The sequence below is a fragment of the Acomys minous genome (genome assembly GCF_964271855.1).
Source record: "Acomys minous genome assembly, chromosome: 8".
In the NCBI taxonomy this organism is placed as follows: domain Eukaryota; kingdom Metazoa; phylum Chordata; class Mammalia; order Rodentia; family Muridae; genus Acomys; species Acomys minous.
In genome coordinates this window covers 47,192,396-47,212,936 of record NC_140489.1, presented here as the reverse complement: position 1 = coordinate 47,212,936, position 20,541 = coordinate 47,192,396, and the positions used below count along the sequence as shown (strand labels likewise).

The 20,541-nt window shown below is 40.0% G+C and overlaps 1 protein-coding gene across 1 annotated transcript in view; it reads right to left on the bottom strand.

Annotated features, from left to right (window-relative positions):
- MAP4K5 (mitogen-activated protein kinase kinase kinase kinase 5) overlaps positions 1-20,541 on the bottom strand; it is an 89,013-nt gene that overhangs the window by 45,913 nt on the left and 22,559 nt on the right. The window contains exons 3-9 of the mRNA XM_084791356.1: positions 15,224-15,314; positions 14,826-14,890; positions 10,865-10,920; positions 6,080-6,127; positions 5,951-5,993; positions 5,154-5,226; positions 940-1,071 (exon numbers count right to left, since the gene is read on the bottom strand). Coding sequence (XP_084647482.1) covers positions 940-1,071; positions 5,154-5,226; positions 5,951-5,993; positions 6,080-6,127; positions 10,865-10,920; positions 14,826-14,890; positions 15,224-15,314 — 508 coding nt within the window. The remainder of the gene's footprint in view (positions 1-939; positions 1,072-5,153; positions 5,227-5,950; positions 5,994-6,079; positions 6,128-10,864; positions 10,921-14,825; positions 14,891-15,223; positions 15,315-20,541) is intronic.

The following is a 20,541-nucleotide window of genomic DNA, read 5'->3' as shown; positions in this document are numbered from 1 at the left end:
GGTGAATGCGAATGGCCTGGTTATGAACTGCTTGCCAAGGCTTAGGTATGCTCTTGCTAGGGGAGGTGTGTCACTGGGAGTGGGCTTAGACGCTTCAAAAGCCCCTGTTAGGCCCAGTGTCTTTCTGTCTGCTGTCTGTGCGTCCAGATGTGACGTCTCAGCTACTATTCCCAACCTCTGAAAGTGTAACCACGCCCACAAGGAAATGCTTTCTTCTATAAGAGTTGCTTTGGTTATGACATCTCTTCATAGCAATGCAACGGTAACCAAGGCACTATTTTTGCCTACAGTCTTTGAAAAGCTCCCCATGTAGCATGTTCATCTGTGGCCAAGCATGTATTAGGGGGGCATGTCTCCCCTTCTGCTGCTTTTAGCTCAATATAGCCTTTCCTTCAAAATATCAAAAAATATTTTCAAAAACCTTCACTTTCTTTTTCTGGAAGAGAATTCATCTTAAAGCATAAATGACTATTATACTATGCCTGGATGCTTCATTATTCCTTAAACAAAGTAAAAGAAATTCAAGTCAGAACATGAGAATTCAAGTGTTTATATCACTTATAATTTCATACAGGTCAAAAAAAAAGAAAAAAGATGAATTGTTAGAGGAATTAAAGTGAAGACTCAAAAAAGACTTAAGGACAGGGTCTCTCACTGAACCTGGAGCTTTGCTTTGTCTAGAATGGCAGCCCGGGAACCTGCCTGTCCCCGTCACTCCAGGTACGTCATGTCATGCCCCACTTTTATGAGGGTGCTAGGGACAGTCTGTACTCATGTGTAGAAAGCAACCTACACTGCGGCACCCTCCAGACCCCTCAGCAGGCAACGTGACATTACTTCTGAGTCCCTTACAGCACTATTGCTAGTGTGATGCACATGGTTAGACATAAGCTCACAACCCCAGCTTCCTCCCCAGAGTGTTGTAAACAGTGACAACACCTCATTGGATGAAGGTCAAACATAGGTGGCTGAAGTTCTCCAAGCTCAATTGCTGTTATTCCAACTGCCCAGATATCACAGAGTTGGTTGTAGCCACCGTTCTTTTCCACTGCGGCAACTTCGGGAGCCATCCTAGAGGGAATCAGTGAGGACAGCAGTTTTTATTTCTTAAAATGATATAAAATATGCCACTTGTTGTTATGCTCATAAATGGGAAGAGGCTGGAAGGTAATTACTGGGAAAGAAGAAACCTCGCCCCCTGCCCCACACCCCGCTTCAGGAGTCAGTGGCTAGAGTGGTTAGGAGACATGTTGCTCTAGTCAAAGATCTTGGTTCAATCCTAGCACCCACATATGACTCACAGATTCCCCTGACTCCAGCTCTGGGTGATGTGAGGCTTTCTATGACCTTCGTGGGCACACACGTGGTACACATACATACATGTAGACAAAAAACCCATACATAGACACTAAAGTATAAATCTCTAAAAATCAAAAATAAGTAAAATTCACTATTTACAACTCTTGACACCCTCTTCTGAATCCCAGAGCTCCAAGAACACATGCTTTATGCCAGTCAGTGTTGGTAAGAGTGTAAGGAACACTAAACACCTTGTGCAGATCAAAAAGAAGTTCCCAAAGGAGGTGAAACTTCGAGAGTGAGTCAACAGGAAGCTGAGGGTGAAGAGTCTGCACATTTCAGAGGAAACTCCAGCAAGTGCAGGGCGCTATAGAGAGCGGAGGGGGCGGCAGGACTCATCCTGTGACTTATACACCGAGAAGGCACCAAACACTGACTGTCACTGTTGGGGACGAGTGCAGAAACAGCAAGCACTCTCTCTCTTGCTTAAACACATCACTAATTTTAGTAATTTATTTATTTTACAAATGTGTAAGTCTAGTCTGAAATAAAAAAACAAAACAAAACAAAAACCTCTTCGTATTGGAGGGCTTAGAGGGTGTGGAAAGAATATGGAAAAAAGACTGCCAAGATGGGCTAGGTATGAACAACCTACTTTTAGACTACAATATACAGTATATTTTATATACTTTTATAATATATAGTAAAACCAGGTGTGTGTGTGTGTGTGCGTGTGTGTGTGAAAATCATGTGGACCCACCAAGACTTAATTATGGAAGCAACTTCATTTAGAACTCTCACCAACATGAAGCAAAGTGTGAGAGGAGGTGAACCGGGCAGGCAGAGGAGCCACAGGGAAGCTCAAAAACCCAGGGTGTGATAGCAAACACCTATAACTACAGCCCTTGGGAGGCTGAAACAGGAGCTATGTTAGTTCCAGGACAGCCTGAGCTGCACAGAAGACCATGTCTCAATATGCAACCCCCCATCTCAAAGTAAATAGTGTTAACATCAAGGTCATAAGGTGTAGGTGACACTGCTCAGGTGAAACAGTCTCTTCTTATTTCCACTTTCAAGTGTATTATGGTTATATTGAATACCCCCAAGTTATTATTGCTTTTTAAAAACATTTTTGGATTTTTGAGACAGGGTTTCTCTGTGTTTCTCTGGCTGTCCTGGACTTGCTTTGTAGACCAGGGTGACCTTGAATTCACAGAGATCCAGCTGCCTGTGCCTCCTGAGTGCTGGGATTACAGGTGTGTGTCATTGTGCCTGGTCATTGTTATGCACAAAAAAATTATAATCTACATTTGACGAGATACATAGGTTATTTCAGCTTAAATGTGGAAAAAGTATATGTATTCTAAAGTGAGGACATATACATTTATACTAAACTTCTTCACTTTCTTGCTGTGCTGGGGATTGAACCCAAGGGCTCTGCTGTTGAGCTACACTCCTGGCCCTTCAAAATGTGAATATTAAAAATTGCTAACACAGAAATGTATAGGCTGTATGCAAGTGCTAAACAATAGCCATGGGCACAGGACAAAAAGGAGACCACAAGTACCACTGAGCCAGTGTGAGGCTCAGAAGAGACTGAACTGGGCCCAGACACAGCAAATGCATTCAACTTCTCTACCCAGTGGAGTGAGACTGTGAGCCCACTGCAATGGCAGCCTGACTGAGTCTGCTGTGCTTCCTAAGTCAAGAGAGACCTGAGCTTAGCCCAGTGAGCTCCATAAATGGTGGCGGTGTGTGCCTCTGAGGAGCAGCAGACTTAGGGTGGGCACAAGCAAAGGCTCTCCTGGGAAACAGAACCCACAGCTACAGTAGTTACAGATGTGTTAACATGGAGTACAGTCACAGAAAGTCATGAGGCTTTATAGATGATCTGACCTGTTTATATTTCCATTTAACTTTTATTTAAGTGATACCTGTTAAGGCTTTTTTGGTAATTAAAAGTGGTTAACTGAAGAAAATTATAAATATAGAGAACAATATGGGAGAAAACAAGCTGTGGTCTTGATGAAATACAGCTACTGTCTCTCATATTTTCATCATACAGTATTTTTTTCTAAGATTGTATTCTATTGCATTTGCTAATTTTAACTTTTTATTTTATTTTTTTAAATTATGTCCATCTTGAGCCTTTCTGCTCACAACTCATCTTGGACAACATCATTTTTAACACTATCATGTTAGTCCTATGAACTGACATGTAAAATTCCCTTAGTTTATTCAAGCCTCTCTTTTCTCTTGAATATCAATATTAAAATATTACAGAAAGCACTTTGTTTATATAAAAATGCACAAGCCTCTGATAAATTCCCACTAGTACAAGTGTTCAGACTAGAGGATGCAAACACTACTGAGAGGCTCTTAAAAGCCTTACTGACGAGGCGCTCTACCCATGTTCACGGGATGGGGAGGGTTCCTCACTGACTTCAAGCACTCCAATCCGACTGAAAAGAACGTCACTTCTCTGTGCTTATGTTCATCAATGGAAGTGTTCCTCATATTTTATGATTTCTTATGTGTTACTATAATAACTGCTGCTCAAGAGGCATTCTTAGTGGCATACTGAAGATTTTAAATAGCTGTGTCAATGTAGCCAGCCCTTCCTGTATTTTACTTGCCTTTTAGGTTTGTTTCAGCCAGCAGGCGCAACTGTCAAGTGGTGTGAACAGTCTTTTCCTGTAAAGTTTGATGCCAACAAAGGCTTCTTACATCTTTCCTTTTTCTTTGCTGTCCCGTGCCTTCCTTTTCTGAGACAGGGTCTCATATATCCCAGGCTGGTCTTGAACTTGCTTCTAGCTAAGAATGAACTTAAATGTCTGATTCTCCTGCACTTCCAAGTGGCCCCACCCCACTTTATGTGGCGCTGAGAAAGTTCTCTACCAATTGAGCTACATCTCCAGCCCACCTCATTCGTCTCCCCCACCCCCAGACAGGCTCTCACTATGCAATCCTGGCTGGCTTGGGGCTCACTAAGAAATCCTGGCTGGCCTCACACTCACAGAGCCTGCCTCTGCATTCCAAGAGCCTGTGCCTCCATGCCTGGCCCTGTCTTTACTTTTATATTTAACTCTATCCTCTGGAAGAGTAGTCAGTGCCCTTAATCACTGAGCCGTCTCTCCAGTCTCCATATATACTTCATTTTGGCATTATTTATGAGGTATAGAGGTATTCTAAATTATTTTCAAGATAATAAACTATCCAAATACTATATATTAGCAAACCCGACATTTAACACACACTTATTGGATGTCGCCTGCTGTAACATTCATTATATTATATTAAATATTAATTTTATTATTGCCTTCTTTTGAGTCAGGGTCTCATACTGAAGCCCAGGTTAGCCCCAAACTCAGCAATCCTCTTGCCTCAGTCTCCCTAATGCTGAGATTACAGGCATGACCCACATGACAGACTCACACTAATGTTTAATATGAGCTCTTCTGTTATACCTCAACTACTTGTCAATAAGGATGGCAGTGTCTTAGAGATCACTGTGGTAGTCCCTAGTAGGCTACACGATGCATGTGGAGCTTCTGGACCCTAGTATAAAGTGTATGGGTTTTAATACCCAGGAGCATAGTCCTCAATTAAAACAGAAAGTTAGAAGAGGTACTACAAGTCTTTCTTTTGAAAACTCCATACTCTCCACGTAGGCCCTTTACCACGGGGAGAGGTGGATGCTATGAAGAATCAAAGCTCCTAACGTAGTCAAAGCTAGGAAAGCACCAAGTAGCACACAAGTCTCTTAGCCTTTGATGGTCACTTGCATTATCAAGGTTCAGCACAAACCATAAAGAAATGAGAATAGAAAAAGGACAACCGTGACAGCGTCTTACCAGTAAGGGGTGCCAATGAAAGACTTCCTCTTTGCAATGGTAGCTGTGATTTTTGCAGCCACACCAAAGTCAGCTGGTGAAGGAAAAAACAGCAGAAAATTGGTAGGTTTTTTTTTGATACAACTACCTTCTAAGTTTTGTCCCTGGCACAGCATCATTAATATTTTAGGTATTAATGTCAAGGAGCTGTGCATAAATTCAGTACCAAGATCTGTTCTTACTTGGTTTATAACATAGTCATTAAAAGAAAACTTACTGAAATTTTACTAAAATGAAAATTTTATTTTATAAGGCTAATTAAATTATTTTAATTGTAAACACACTAAAGTTAATTTGGGGAAAAATGGCAAAACTAAAAACATGGGGAAAACATACACCTAAAGTCCTTTAATCCTAAAACCGTAGAAAGCTATTATTGTTGCTATTTTTTAGAATATTTTCCTATATTTGTTGTTAAACATGGTAGTAAAAATTAAATATACTATTTAGCTCAATTTTTTCCATTTAATATAGCAGATCTGCCCACATATTTTCATAAGTATTAATGATTTGATGAAAAGTATCCCATAGGTTTATATTTTTCTACCATATGTAATATGACTAATAGCTTTATGAAATGAGTTTTTTCACCTATAAGATTAACTTTCTCAAGTTCAGTAGATTTTTACTCCGTCAGGAATAAGACAGGTACCACAGGTTATGATTATTATGATTATATATAAAAAATTAAACCTATTCAAACTTAAATGTTATTTAAATTTTTGGTAAAAAAAATTTAAGAACTCAAAATAACATACCTAATTTCACATCACCATGGTCTGTTAATAAGATATTTGCACCCTAAGACAAAAGCACAAATACTATTAAACTAGCAACATAAAATTTCTTTCAAAACACGGCAATTTAAGTATATTAGATGGACTTACTTTGATATCTCTATGCATTTTGCCTTTAGTATGCAAATAGGCAAGACCCTGGAGGTAAAGAAGAATACGCGTTAGGAAGAGAGCATCAAACGTCTACCTCAGTAAGAAAAACTAGACAGCCTCATCGGGGGATGGGAGGGTCTCCGAGCACGATAATCTAACTCACTTTCTGGTAATACTGGAAAAGAATCAACATCACAGTTAAGACAATGAATGCGCTGGTCACTCCCCAAAGCTTCCTCCTCTTGGCTCTTTATGATTCTTCTCATTCCACCAACACTGGTGGCTTGTCCAGGTGTCCAGAGTTATTTGTCTAGTCTACCTGCTCATTTGTCAAGTTCACTGTTGTTCCCCTCAAACCCCCAGCTTTCAGGAAGTAGCATATACTGGCCTCTAAACTCAGTCTTCCTGCCTCAGTGTCTCCGAGTGCTGAGATAACAGGTGTAGGCACAAAGCCTGACTGCCTTGACAATTTCTTTAGCAACAAGAAGCCTGGTTGGATTTGACTGGACCTGGGTTGGTTCACTCTGGGGAGAACTGACACCTTCACCACACTAATCTAACCCATGGGACTGTCTAGTTATCTATGTGCTTAGGTCCTTAATTTCTCTCGGCACCATGTGGCTTTCGGTACCCAGGTGTCTATGCATTTCTGCTGCATTATCTGTGGGAACACCAAAGCCCTTATGCTCATGTAAGTAGTATTAAAGTTAACTAAAGTGTTGAGTAGTACTAAAGTACTGTCTGATCCACCTGACCTTTGAAATAATCTGAATCTTGCCAACACTGGCTCAAGCTTAACCTATTAGCTCTAGCGGCTGCTCTGTAGATTCTCTTGCATTTTCAGTAGTATGATTATGCAGCCTTGTGAATGAAGAGTTGTGTTTGCTATTTTCAGAATTGAGTTCCTTTCACACTTCAGAACCCCTCTACAAGGCTGGGGTTGACATCCTTGCTCGGTCAGTGTAGAGAAGATTTGGCTGCAGTGTTTTCATAGAGACTCTGTGTTGAGTTATCAAGTTCCTTCCACATGTGCTGTGCCTGGGGTGTTTTTACATTTCATGTTTTTAATCAGTGTACAAAGTAGCAGTTTTCCTTCTGGCTTTGCATACCTTTTTGGTGTCTCAATTTTCCTCAATTTCCTCACTGCACCCCCAGAGCTTTCCCACACTATTCTCCTCCCCCAACCCCCGTTACCTTCATATACAGAATGTTCTCCTCCCCCACCCCACCGCAGCCCCCCAAAGCCATTTTTCCTCTCACGGCTCCTTTCCAGCTTCCTGGCCTCCTCAGACATTCATACCCACGTGAACACACATACAGATCAGAAGCTAGGAGCCACACGTGAACACACATACAGATCAGAAGCTAGGAGCCACATGTGAAAGAGAAGATGCGGTATTTGTCTTCTGTATGCTCAGAAACTTAACCAGAATAAGCGCTGGATGTCACCAATGTTCCGTTCACTAACTTCACTACTGTTCACAATGCTCCATTTGGCTTTCCCTAAAGTTTATTCACAGTCATTTACTTGAAATGATGAGTGATGCGTTCAGTGACACTACAACCAAGGACCGTCCACTTTTTATACAGCATCTGTTTTGACATCTTGTTGGATTATCTTGGCTAGCTTATTTAAAAGGTTTCTGTGTGTTGCTGTATGGTTTACAGCACAACTGCCTTTGAGTGACATATAACTTTATTTATGGATACAAATCTTGTGAGTATGTGTCCATCTTTTATTCCTTTTAAAAATGATTTATTGTATGTGTATTTGTATTGTGCCTGCATGTAAGTCTGTGCGAGGGTGCCAAATCATTTGGAACTGGAGGTACAGACCGTTCTGAGCTGCCATGTGGGTGCTGGGAATTGAACCCAGGTCTCCTGAAGAACAGATAGTACTCTTCACCACTAAGCCATCTCTCCAGCCCCACACCTCCAGACTCTTGATCCACATGAGATAATTGTCACTCTTACTTAGACACACTGTAACTGCTACAATACACTAATTAGCAATGCTGTAAAAGTATTTGCAATATAAACTAATTTTTAAAAGCCTTCACATTTGTCCAAACATTTATGCATGTGGTAATCCCACAGTATTCACTTCTCTGACACATTTATATTTTTACCGGATGCTATTTGATTTTGCCTGGAGAACTTCCCTGCATTCTGAAAAGGTGGCCCCCTGTTGTAAACCTGGGAACAGTTTGTCATGGTTTGAACCTGTAATGTCCCTCACGTGTTCACTTGGGTGAACATCTGGTTCACTGAGACACTAAAGCCACCTAGTCAACGTGAGGTGTTAGGGCCAGCCTTTAAAGTTAGATCTAGCCATGGTCTAGCCCAAGTTCTCCACTTCCTGATCTGCTACGATGCGCACAAGGCACGCTGCAAGCTTCTGGGGCCACCAGGTTGTCCCGCCATGATGGATTGTACTATCCGAAACTGTGAGCCAAAATGAATCCCTCTGCCTTGTTTCTGTCTGTCACTGTGACAGGGGTTTGTCGTGACTTCCTCTAGGTGCTGAATTCTGGATGGACGCCTCTTTTCACCTATGAGCGTGACGGGAAGGCGCTCCAGCCCTGCGCTGTTTGTCTCCTCGTCTGCACTGTTCCCACTGAGACATCTGCAGCGCCCTGTCACCCTCCTCTTCGTTCTTCTGTACACGTTGTGCCTTTTGTCCTAAGAGTTTCTCCTTACATGAGCATTTAGATGGTGGTGGTGTGGCTTCCCCCACGCTTCCTGTACTAAGAGTTCACTGAATGTTTTGGATTAGTGGATCTAGTTTTCATCAAATTTGGAACTTTTTGTTCTAATCTAGTCAGCACATCATTTTATCAGCTGTGCCTTAGATTCATTGATTTTTTTCATCCTTATGACACTTCTTTGCATGCCCAATAATCATGAACGGTCCTTTTTTGAATACTGTATATTTTGGGGTTTAAAACACACCCTGACAATCTGCAGCGTCCTGTTCTGAAGACTCTAGCTGCACATGGGGTCACCTTCCTGCACCATGGTCTGGACATGTTCCCAAGGCCGTGGTGGACAACAAAGCCTTCCTTGCTTGTTTCCGACCTCTGGAGATGTCCTGTCTGCCATGACCTCCTGCTCCCTTCTTGAAAACCACTATTTTACATATGCTGCCAAGCTTCTCAGACTGTTTTGGGTAGTATGGGGATTGCTACTCTTTGTTACTCCATTTTGAGCAAATTCAGAAGTCTCTTAGCTAGACAGGACTTTAAAATTGGAACAGGGTTGGGAGGCCATTGCTTATAAGGCCTCATTTCACACACAGGGAGCTAAAACCATGTAAGAGGCTGAAGTCATAGTTACTGGACCTGACTAAAAATCCAAGTTGCCAATCTTTCTCTTTGGTTTACCATCCTATCTGTTGCTTAAAGAAACAATGAACTTCAGAACTAAAATATAAAGAAACTAATTTGTCAATAATTCTTTGCTAGGACTCCATAGTTAGGGTTGTATTTTATTAGCACAATATACTTCTTTTTAAAAATATTTGTTAGGTACATACTGTGGAAAAATAAATTTCTAGTCATTCCTCCTACTTGTATATATGGATTAAAACAAACAGAGATTGAAAATACTCGAGAGGAAACAATCTACCTCTACTATCCATACAGACTTCTTTGTTGTTACCCCTGAACAGCAGGAGAGCAATGGCTTACACAACACTTAATGGTGCACACGCTATTTAGTGTAAGTAATCTGCAGGTGATCTCAATGATCACAGGAACATGTGCTTAGCTTGTGTGTAAATATCATGCCATTTTATGTAAAAAAAAAAAAAAAGACATGCATACCTATAGATATCAGGACTCATGGGGATCCTGGAAACAAGCCCTTATGTGTACTACAGAGGATCACAGACACAGAGGGGAGTTTACCTGCATTAATCTCATAGTAGACTGGGAACAGTATGTCTTAGAGCACAAGAATATGCCCTGTAAAAACTGACTAGAAGTTTTCCTGGGTCAGATCAATTTAGGGTCATTTAAAAATACCAACTACTTAAGACATACAGAACACCAATTTCACTTTTAAACAGACCACAGTCTAGGAAGCACGTGGAGAATCAACACTGAACAAGTATCAAGTGCAAACCTCATCCCGCCCCTTACTACCACTTAATCTCCACTCATTTAAATGCCTTAAAGCAGATGAAAACAATATTGTTTACACTAACTTTTTTTTTTAATGAATTATCTTTCAGGTAACTAGAAAAATAACATAGAAATGCCTCAGATGACAGACACACTTTAGTACACTGACGCTTTCGTTGCTTCTGCAGTAAAGAAGCAAGCATGCTTTCAACAGTTGATGAAACTTAGGAAAGAACTCAGCCTGGCAAAAGCCCTCACGCTTCTCTAGGAGCATTCTCTTCACGCCCACGAAGCTTAAGGGGAAGGCTGCAACGTCACCACAGCTGACACGTATACGGACCCATCCGCAGTAAACAGTTCATAGGTAGGGCTTTCCTCAGCTTTGGTAGCAACCCGTGTCATCCAAGCACACTACCACACGTGGCCATCTGTACACCAGCATCAAAGATGACCACATGTGAACACTGTGCTTTTCAGCATCTGCCTGAATAAGTTCTTGTAAACCACTCACAAAAAAGGCAGTAGCTTCACAAAATTAAAACATGGAAGCTGAGCTGGGAGACTATTTTCTTTTACTCTTTTGCTTTTGGGCAAACTACCATTTTTACAGTTATTAACTGTGAAACTGCCTTTCTAGGTACTTAAGCAAATACGGTACCTGTAAGGTCTCTCTGCAGACATAGGCTATTTGCAATTCAGATAATGGTCCAGTAACTAGAAAGAAAGAACAAAAACCTCATATTGTCATTTGAAGTGAACATTAAAAACAGTCTAATTGTAAAATGTTAAAGCAGCACATATCACTGGATGCCTTCTCTTCTGCCTAAGAGCATAGAGTAGTTGAGTAATTAAAAAATAAAACAAGGGGACTAGAGAGATGGCTCAGCTTTTAAGAGCACTGTCTGCTCTTCCAGGTCCTGAGTTCAATTCCCAGCAACCACATGGTGGCTCACAACCATCTATAATATGATCTGATGCCCTCTTCTGGCATGCTGGTGTACATGCAGATAGAGCACTCATACATTAAATAAATAAATAAATAAATCTTTTAAAAAACAAAAAGCAAAACACTGAGAATTTTAAAGTCTATTTTGAAAATAAGAAGCTTATTCTTGGACAACTCTGGACAGTGAAAATGAAGTATCCATAATGCGCAAAACTTAGTGCAGCTGGCAGAGGAAGGCCACAAAGAGCCAGGGCTATACGTTCAGTCCCTAACACATTCTCAGTAACAAAGCCAAGAGTGTGGCTGACCCTGTGCATGGATGACACAGAGGTGCAGAGCCCTGGAGGGAGACCCTCTTCTGACCTCTAAGAACACCAGGCATACACAGTGCATGTGCACACATGCAAAATAGTCATAACACAAATAACACAAAACCTTAAAATGTGGGCCAGGTGCATACCTGTAATCCAGTACTTGGGGAAGCAGAGGCTGTGAGTTCAAGGCCAGCCTGGTCTACAAAGCAAGTCCAGAACAGCCTAGGATACACAGAGAAACCCTGTCTTGAAAAACCGACAAAACAAAACAACAACAACAACAACAACAACAACAAAAAAACCCTTAAAATTTAGTTTGGAAACTCTTCTAATGACCTCTTTATAATTTTTATTTTTATTTTATGTGTAATGGGTGCTGAAACTCACTGATGAATAGTGTCATATGTATATTTTTAGAAGCTGAGGTAATCTTTCTAGATTAATTCTTTACACATCTCTCAGAATAAGGAGGCCTGATTCAGTACCTTACCAAAGAATCAAAAGTAGCCAGATTATTTCTGGAAAGCAGATCTTTCTTTAACTTGAGAGAAGTCTGGAGCGCTGCGTACAGATGGTGAAACCCAATCTAGAACTGACATGAGCTCTTCGCACACAGCAACGACTCACTCATCACTTAACTGCTGGCTGATCACTCAGGAACATAAAGATTTGACTCTTAGCTGGTGGAACAGCAATGTAAGGAGTGATGCCATTTCACTAACAGCATCTAATTTACACACATGCACACACAAGCACATGCATGCACATACATCTTTCCAAAATAGAGTGTCTCTATGTAGCCCCAGCTGGCCTGCTGCTACTCTCTCTATGTAGATGAGGCTATGTTTTTCTTTAAAATTACTGTGTTTTTTAGTATAACACTTAAAGGAGTAATATTTCTTAAATTCAATTTAACTAAAAAATAATCAGGCTTTATTTTAATTTTACTTTATTTTAGGTTTTTTTTTTTTTTTTTTTTTTTTTTTTTTTTTGAGACAAGGTTCATTGTGTACCCTTGGCTGGTCTAGAACTAGCTCCACAAACCAGGCTGGCCTCTAACTCACAGAGAGACACCTATCTCTGCCCTCTCAGTGCTGGGGTTATAGGCATGCATCACCAACACCTGGCTAATAATCAGGTTTTAATATTGCAAACAGAAATTTCATGAAAATGTCTCAGAACAATGTTTTAAGCATAAAATGGAAAGTGGTAAAAATTACCAGCTGTATTTTCTAATATTTTCAACAGCTCTCTCTCTCTCTTTTTTTTTTTTTTTTTTTTTGTTTGTTGTTGTTGTTGTTGTTGTTTGGTTGGTTGGGTTTTCAAGACAGGGTTTCTCTGTGTAGCCTTGGCTGCCCTGGACTCACTTTGTAGACTAGGCTGGCCTCAAACTCACAGTGATACATCTGCCTCTGCCTCCCGAGTGCTGGAATTAAAGGTGTGTGTCACCACCACCTGGCTAACAGCTCTCATTTGTAAAAGCAAGGATGGGTAAAAAGTATAACTAACAACTTTAGATAAAAGTCATAATACTTTATAAAATATTGGAAAAGAATTTTAATTTAGTGGTATATAAATGTCATTATTTAACCAATATTTCTTTAAAATCAATAAAAGGTCAAAAGAGAGTAGTCATTCTGGTGGTTAATACATAAAACATGAAACATTAAGAGAAAAAGCATTTTTCCTTATTTTTTAAAAGTACGTTAATGCTTACTGAATTTTTTTTTCTTTTGAGATAGGGTCTTATGTAGCCCTGTTTGGCTGTGAGTCAGTCTCCTACATAATCAAGGATAACTTTGAACTCCTGATCTTCCCAGTTTACCTCTTAGGTGCTGGGATTATACAGATGTACCATGACATAGGCCCTTATTAAAACTCTTAGGAGACAATCTACACCACAGTATTTTCTGTAGTTGTAATATCTATGTGGTAAACATAAAAACAAAATAGAGAATAAGTAGCCAAGATGTTTTTGTTATTTGTTATAGTTCTTTGCTGTGATAAAATTAGACAACTTCAAAATATATAAATGAATGATACAATAAAACATATTTATTGTAATTCTGAATTTTACTTTTGTGTGCCACTTTTCCTCCTTTAGAGGCAGTGACTTAGGAATTTGGCATCTTATCCTCCCATTTTGCTCCCACTAAGATATATATATATATCTTAAAAATTCAAAAGCCTAAGCATGACCAACTGTGCTATGCATATTTTTGAGGAGAAATATTCAGGCTAGCATATATACTTAAGTCATATACTGTCAGCTGCAGTTAGTTTCTGCCATCATTGGTACCTGATATAAAAACTTAGATCTTTATAGGGTACAAAAGTGGAAGAGCACTTCTGTTTTTACATCTGTCATAGCTGTTTCAGAAGCTGCATCAATAAACTTTGATGACTTTCAATGTAAAGATTTAAGCACAAAAATATTTTCACATATTTCACATAATTCTTAATAAATTATACATATTTGAAATAGGCCCTTCACTAGTCCATATTAAACAAAGAAGAAAAATATTCATAAAGATTCATACTTTAGTTAGTTTTACAACTTTTGCAAATCAAGAATAATCAATCATACCAAAACTTAAACTGTAGAGGCCGCACAAAAACTACTCTAAAACAGGTTATGAAGAAAAGCCATGTATAACTGAGAAACTGACTAAATTAGTAGAATACTTAATATTCTTTCTTTTCAAGGTCCTATATTTGAATAAAAATATCATAGTCATAGTAAGCAGGACACAGTGGCGCATGCTGTAATCCTGGAACTCAGGAGGCAGAGGCAGATGGATCGGTGTGAGTTTGAGGCCAGCCTGGTCTACAAAGCGAGTCCAGGACAGCTGAGGCTACACAGAGAAACCCTGTCTCCAAAAACTAAAAAAAAAAAAAAAAAAAAAAAGTCAGAGTAACAAATCCTTCCTATAGCTCTGTGCAGGTCCCTTCTTTTTATGACTGCCCTATTAACAAAGCTTAGGCAGTGCCCTCTGCACGTGCCGTTTTACTTTCTTAGAAACTACACCTACGTAGTACTTATTTAATTTTAGGCAGACTTTCAGTTTCCAGGCCAGACTGGCTAAAACTCTGGGCCCTTCTGATTGTGTCTCACGAGCATTTGGGGTAACCATGCCACATGAAAAGTAAAACTCATATTCTACAGGTATTTATGGATTTCCAAGCTCAAGCTCAAGCAAAATCCGCTAACTAATCTAGAGCAACAGTAAGAATTCTGAGTTTTTAAACATGTCTCTGGGGACAGGGTGAATCTACACAACTCCTTTCCCTTGTTAGCTAGAGATGTTAAACAGCGATCACAAAGCAGGCTTGCGGAGGGACCGCTGTCTCAACAGTACCGTGATAAATATCTTGAAGTGATCCGCCACCACAGTACTCCATGCAAATCCACAGCTTCTCCCTGCTAATGTGAGAGAGAAAGGGAAGTGTATGAGCCTGTAAGTCCAGCGACTCGCACGGGGGTTCAGGGTGCTATGCAGAGAAGTGGAAACTGCCAGAGCCATCGATCCTTAGCACAGATGAGAGCACATCGGTTTCAGATTTGTGGTGATCATCACTCATACTGCTCTATTAAGGCTGCCAGACAAGGCGTGGCCATTTAAACAGAGGTGCAAACATCAACACAGCAGGGACAATGTTTTCAAAATGTGCACACACGGTGGCATTTACACAAGGAGGAGGGAGGGTGGTAGGAAAAAGAATGTGAGAAACAGAGATGACACTCTTGGATTTTTACCTGAGATAGCTCCCAAAGTAGGCTACAATGTTGCAGTGTTTACATTCCTTAACCATAAATATTTCTTGTTGAATCAAAGAAAAATCATCACCTGAAAAACAAAATAAGTTGGTCATCATGTTACTCCAAATATGAAGAAATACGAGAAGACTGTGTTTTGCATCTTTTGGAAGGGTACTACTGAGCTGTCTGTCACACTCATTTGATGTATGGCATAGTTTAATGCTTAAGTTTTTTAAAACATTTAATAATATACATTATAAAAATACCTCACGCATGCTAGGATAGCACTCCTACCACGGAGCTATAGCCCATCTCTTTGTGGGTGGCCTATGCATTAATGAAAATGGGGTAATGAAGTCACCCAGTACTTTATTTCACCAGGGAGGAAGAAGGGATGGTGAGCATTTGTGCGCATGCCCGTGAAGTTCAGAGGTCAGTGCTGGGTGTTTCCTCTATCACTTTCCACTTATTTTTTGAATAGGGGCTTGGTGACTAGGCAAGACTAGCCTGTGAGTCCCAGAAATCCTCTTGTCTCTGTCCCCCAGTACCGGGGTTGCAGACACACCAGCAGCAGCAGCTTTTTATGTGCTAGGGATTCAGACTCAGTACCTATTCTCAGACAACAAACACTCTACACACTGAGCCATCTTCCTAACCCCGAAATCACCCACTACTACAGCAATATACCTTTATGCTGTTTTAAACAAAATCTCCATCATTTGGTTCTTACCAATAAAGTCTCGGGAGCTAGTTGCTGGGGTGAAAGCCTGCTAGCTCAGAGAGGTTGAGAAGGCACCCAGCTGACCTTCTTCCTCAGTCCTTGTCCCAGAAGGAATCCTCCTTCTCCCAGGCCATCTCAAAAACCCCTCAAATTGAATGTCTCTCCTTCTACTTCCTGTGCATCTCCCTATCCACCATCCTGACTTCCTCGTACTCTCTAATTTTTCTTAATAATCCTATGTTCACTTCCTGTCAACTGGTTGCTTGTTCCATCTCTTGACCTATGGTTGATTTTTATTTAATCCTGTTTACAATAGTCAAGCAGAAAGCTCTTAAGATTAAGGTGTGTGCTAAGGCTAGGCCACACCACAACTAGAAACAAGTTTTTCCAGTAAATATCACAATCTCGGGGTTCACAGTGTGACCAAATAGACTGCAATACCTTTATGTACAACAGTGTTTGCTTTATGAAATTGGGTTTGATATCCAATACATATCTATTTAGATCATATTTTCTCACCAGACTGTTCCATTTTCATGCGTACATGCATACTGTTCAATCTATATTTCACCTATAACAACATGTAATGTTCACAACTTTGTGGATTCGGTTCTCTCCTTCCATCATGTAGCTTCCAGGGACTGAACTCCAGTCAGAAAGCTTGGTGGCCAGTGTCCTCAGCCATCTCTTGACCCTGGCTCAGTGTTTACTGTCTGGGTCTTTCACATAACTGGTTAGGCTTAGTCCTAGTTTGTTTTCCCCTAATTTCCTTCTCAACATGCTCATTGCTGGTACATAGGAAAGGCATATCTGGGCTTGCATGCTGGGTTTGCAGGATGCAGCCTACTTCTAATCCCATAGAAGTGGGTTTTACGATGTGCATTCAAGTTGACTTTCATCACATCCAGGGCAAGCTAAGGTAAGACAATTAGCTGAGAACCACAAAACTCATCAGCTCTGGTTTTAGCAGCCCTCTCCCTCTCACCTGAGTATCTTGAGCATGCTTTGACTTTAGTATGCACTATGGTTCCACTCTCTCTTAAAACCAACTCCTCTCCCTAACTGTTTCGATAATGTTAAACACTCTTTAAAGGACTCCACTAGCCCTCTGCTAGTTGTTCCCAGACCTTCTAAGACTACACTCCTCCCTTTTCTACAAGCTATTATCTGTGCCAAATCATGTGGCACAGACTAAAGGTTCCTAGGTAGACAACAAGCCAAGCAGAATTCATCTACAGCCTGGCACAAGACTACTTGGGTCTCTTGAAAAGTTGAACTATGAAAACTGGTGGAGTATAGACTCAAAAGCTATGGATTACCAAGGCTACAGTTCTTCCTGATGTTCTCTGAACACCACACAGCTGAGTAAGTCCTGATAGAGGAAGCAAGTGCTCCCTAGATAAGCCTCTGGTGCGTTTTCCCTGGCTCCGATAAGGGCAGCTACTGGCCACACCAAAGTGCAACAGAGAAAGCTGGGAGCCACTGAGGCCACTTGCTTGCCATCCTGGCCTCTTACAGTCTTCGGGTTGGAGACTTTAGCCTGAGACTCCCAGGAAAGGAGTGACTCATGTCAGGCAAGAAGGGAACCCCTCAGGTGTGAAAGAGGGATGGAATCTCTGCATACTTCACAACAGACACTGGGACAGACCTAACTCCAATAATTTGAGTCACCTTTAATGTTAATATATTTTAATTGCATTAGATATTTACTACCAAAAGCAAGTCTTTCCATTTATTATTTCATCGAATATTAGCGGATTTATGCTTTTAAGGTCTACTGTGTATGTTTACATGTTAAGATTATTACCATGATGCTTCTAAATTATACAGAAAGCTAAACCATGTCCATCCTATAAGGGCACTAATAATGGAACTGTTGCTTTTTAATAACAAAACCTTTTTGTGTTCTAGTCTATATTATCGTATCAACATTAATGTAAGCATTGTCAATATAGAGAAACAATAAGAATGAAATAAAAATTACTCATAAATTTAACAACTAGATACACACTAATCAGCATATTGGTATTTTCTTCCATTTCTATAAGTATGTAATTATGAGGTTCCTTCTACCATATCCACGAATGGGACCCATATTCCATAACCTAACCAACTACATTCAGCCAAAATTAAATAAGCGCTGTTCATATCATTAAAAATCACTTTGAAAACTCCCAAACTGGAAAGGAAAAGTAACCATACGCTCACAGATGACATGACCCTCAAGATTCTACTAAACGCCCCCTAGCCTAGTGAAGCCAGCACACCTGCAGCACAGGAAACTAGAGTTTCTATACAGAAGCAAGAAACAACTAGAAAATGAAGTAAAATAATTTCATTTACAAAAATAATAAAATACTGGTGAATAAAATGAGCCAAAGAGGTGATATATATATACACTGAGAACCATCACACAGTGCAGAAAGAAGACTCAGGAGCCATTCCAGGCTCAATACTGTTTATTTAAAACAATTCCCACAAAAATCACAACAGAAATTTCATTCAGTAGCAGAAAAAAAAAATACTCCTGAGATTTCAAGGGACCCTCAGCACCAAAACAATCTTTAAAAAGAAGAAAAAAATTGGAAAATTCACTGTTTCTGATTTCACAATACACTGAAACTGTAATAACCAAAACAGTTCAATACTGGGATAAAGACAGACACACAGACAAATGGAACAGAACTAGAAATAAGTCCTCATATATGTGGACAGTGATAATTTACTTAAACAACAGTCCTGGGAAAGTTGCATATACTGTTGTAAAAGAATAAAGATGGGGGGCTGGAGAGGTGGCTCAGCGGTTAAGAGCACTGTCTGCACTTCCAGAGGTCCTGAGTTCAATTCCCAGCAACCACATGGTGGCTCTCAATCATCTATAATGTGATATAATGCCCTCTTTTGGCATACAGGTGTACATGCAAATACAGCACTCATACAATAAATAAATAAATAAATTTTAAAAAGATGGAAACTTACCTTAAAATAGACCCAAGTTAGTAAAAATAAATTAAAGACCTAAATTATCATAACTCACATCCTAGAAGGAATCCTAGTAAGATGCTTATGATAATGGGTTTAGCAACTAGCTAGGTATGACACCAAAAGCACAGCCAACCAAAGTGAAAGAAGACAAGAATACATCAAACTGTAAAAATTCATGTTCAACAAAGGGCACCATCAACAGACTAAGCAGCAGCCCATGGGATGGAAAAATGATATCTGACAATGATGTATCTGATATGGGGTTAATATCTATAATATATAAAAACCTATAGCTCAACAATTACAAATAAAATATTTCATCAAACAATAGGTAACATGTTCATTAACATTATCCAAAGACCAGAAAAATTAATAATCATATGAAAATATATTCAACCGCATTGGTCACAGAAACACAACAGCAAACCACAAAGAAATATCACCTAAGTCCACAAGGATGGGCTTGGTTCGTTTGTTTTTGTTTTGTTTTTTTTCAGTTTTTAGTCCTAGCTGTCCTGGACTCGCTTTGTAGACCAGGCTAGTCTCGAACTTACAGAGACACACTTGCCTCTGCCTCCCAAGTGTTGGGATTAAAGGCGTGTACTATCATGCCTGGCTGCTGATGTAGAGAAGATGGAACCCTTGTACCCCGATGCTGGGATCATAAAATGATGCAGCTACTACAGAAAAAGTATGATAGCTCCTTAAAATTTAAAAATAAAACTAGAACTATTATATTATTCGCTTATTTATCTAGTAGCCAACTTTTCAGAACACACCCAGAGATTACATCTGGAGTCTCAAAGAGAAACATGCATGTCCACGGCACAGCAATGCTATTCACAGGAGCCAGAGGTGGAAGCATCCATTCACCATGAGAGAGTGAGAAAACACCACTAAGGTATCTATACACAATGAAACTATGCAGCCTTAAATGGGACACACACGCACGCACGCACGCACGCGTGCGCATACACACACACAAGGACCTGAGTTTTCATTCCCAGAACCCACATAAAGAAGCAGATGTGGCCATGCACATGCTTTAACCACAGGTCTGGCATGCAGGGCAAAGACAGGATAGCTGGAGCCTTTTAGCTGACAGCTTAGTGCCAGGTTCATTGAGAGATCCCGTCACGAGAGAATAAGGGAGAGAATGAGGGTAGCTACCTCTATGTGTATACATAGAACACACACACACACACACACACACACACACACACACCTTAAAAATAAAAGAAACTGTTTAGTTCTCTTTTCTTCTAAAAGGTCATTCAGGTTTAAACCGTTTCAAGAAGTGAGAACACACAGCTTAGTAGAACAGCTGATGGTTTTGTTCAAAGCGCATCTTCATGCTCATCTTGACCTTTCCCCTTTTACATTCTCTTTTACACGTCCAGAAAATAGGATTCTCTGGTACCATAAACATCTATTGAAAGATATTAGCGCATTCCCACTTATTTAGAAAACTCTAAACTAAGGAAATATACTCAACATTTTATTGTAAAGTACTGGGTGATTTCATGAATAATCTAATGGCACTGAAAAACAAAAACCAACTGGCCAAACAAACAAAATAACAAGCAAATGAACAAACAGAAGTATATCG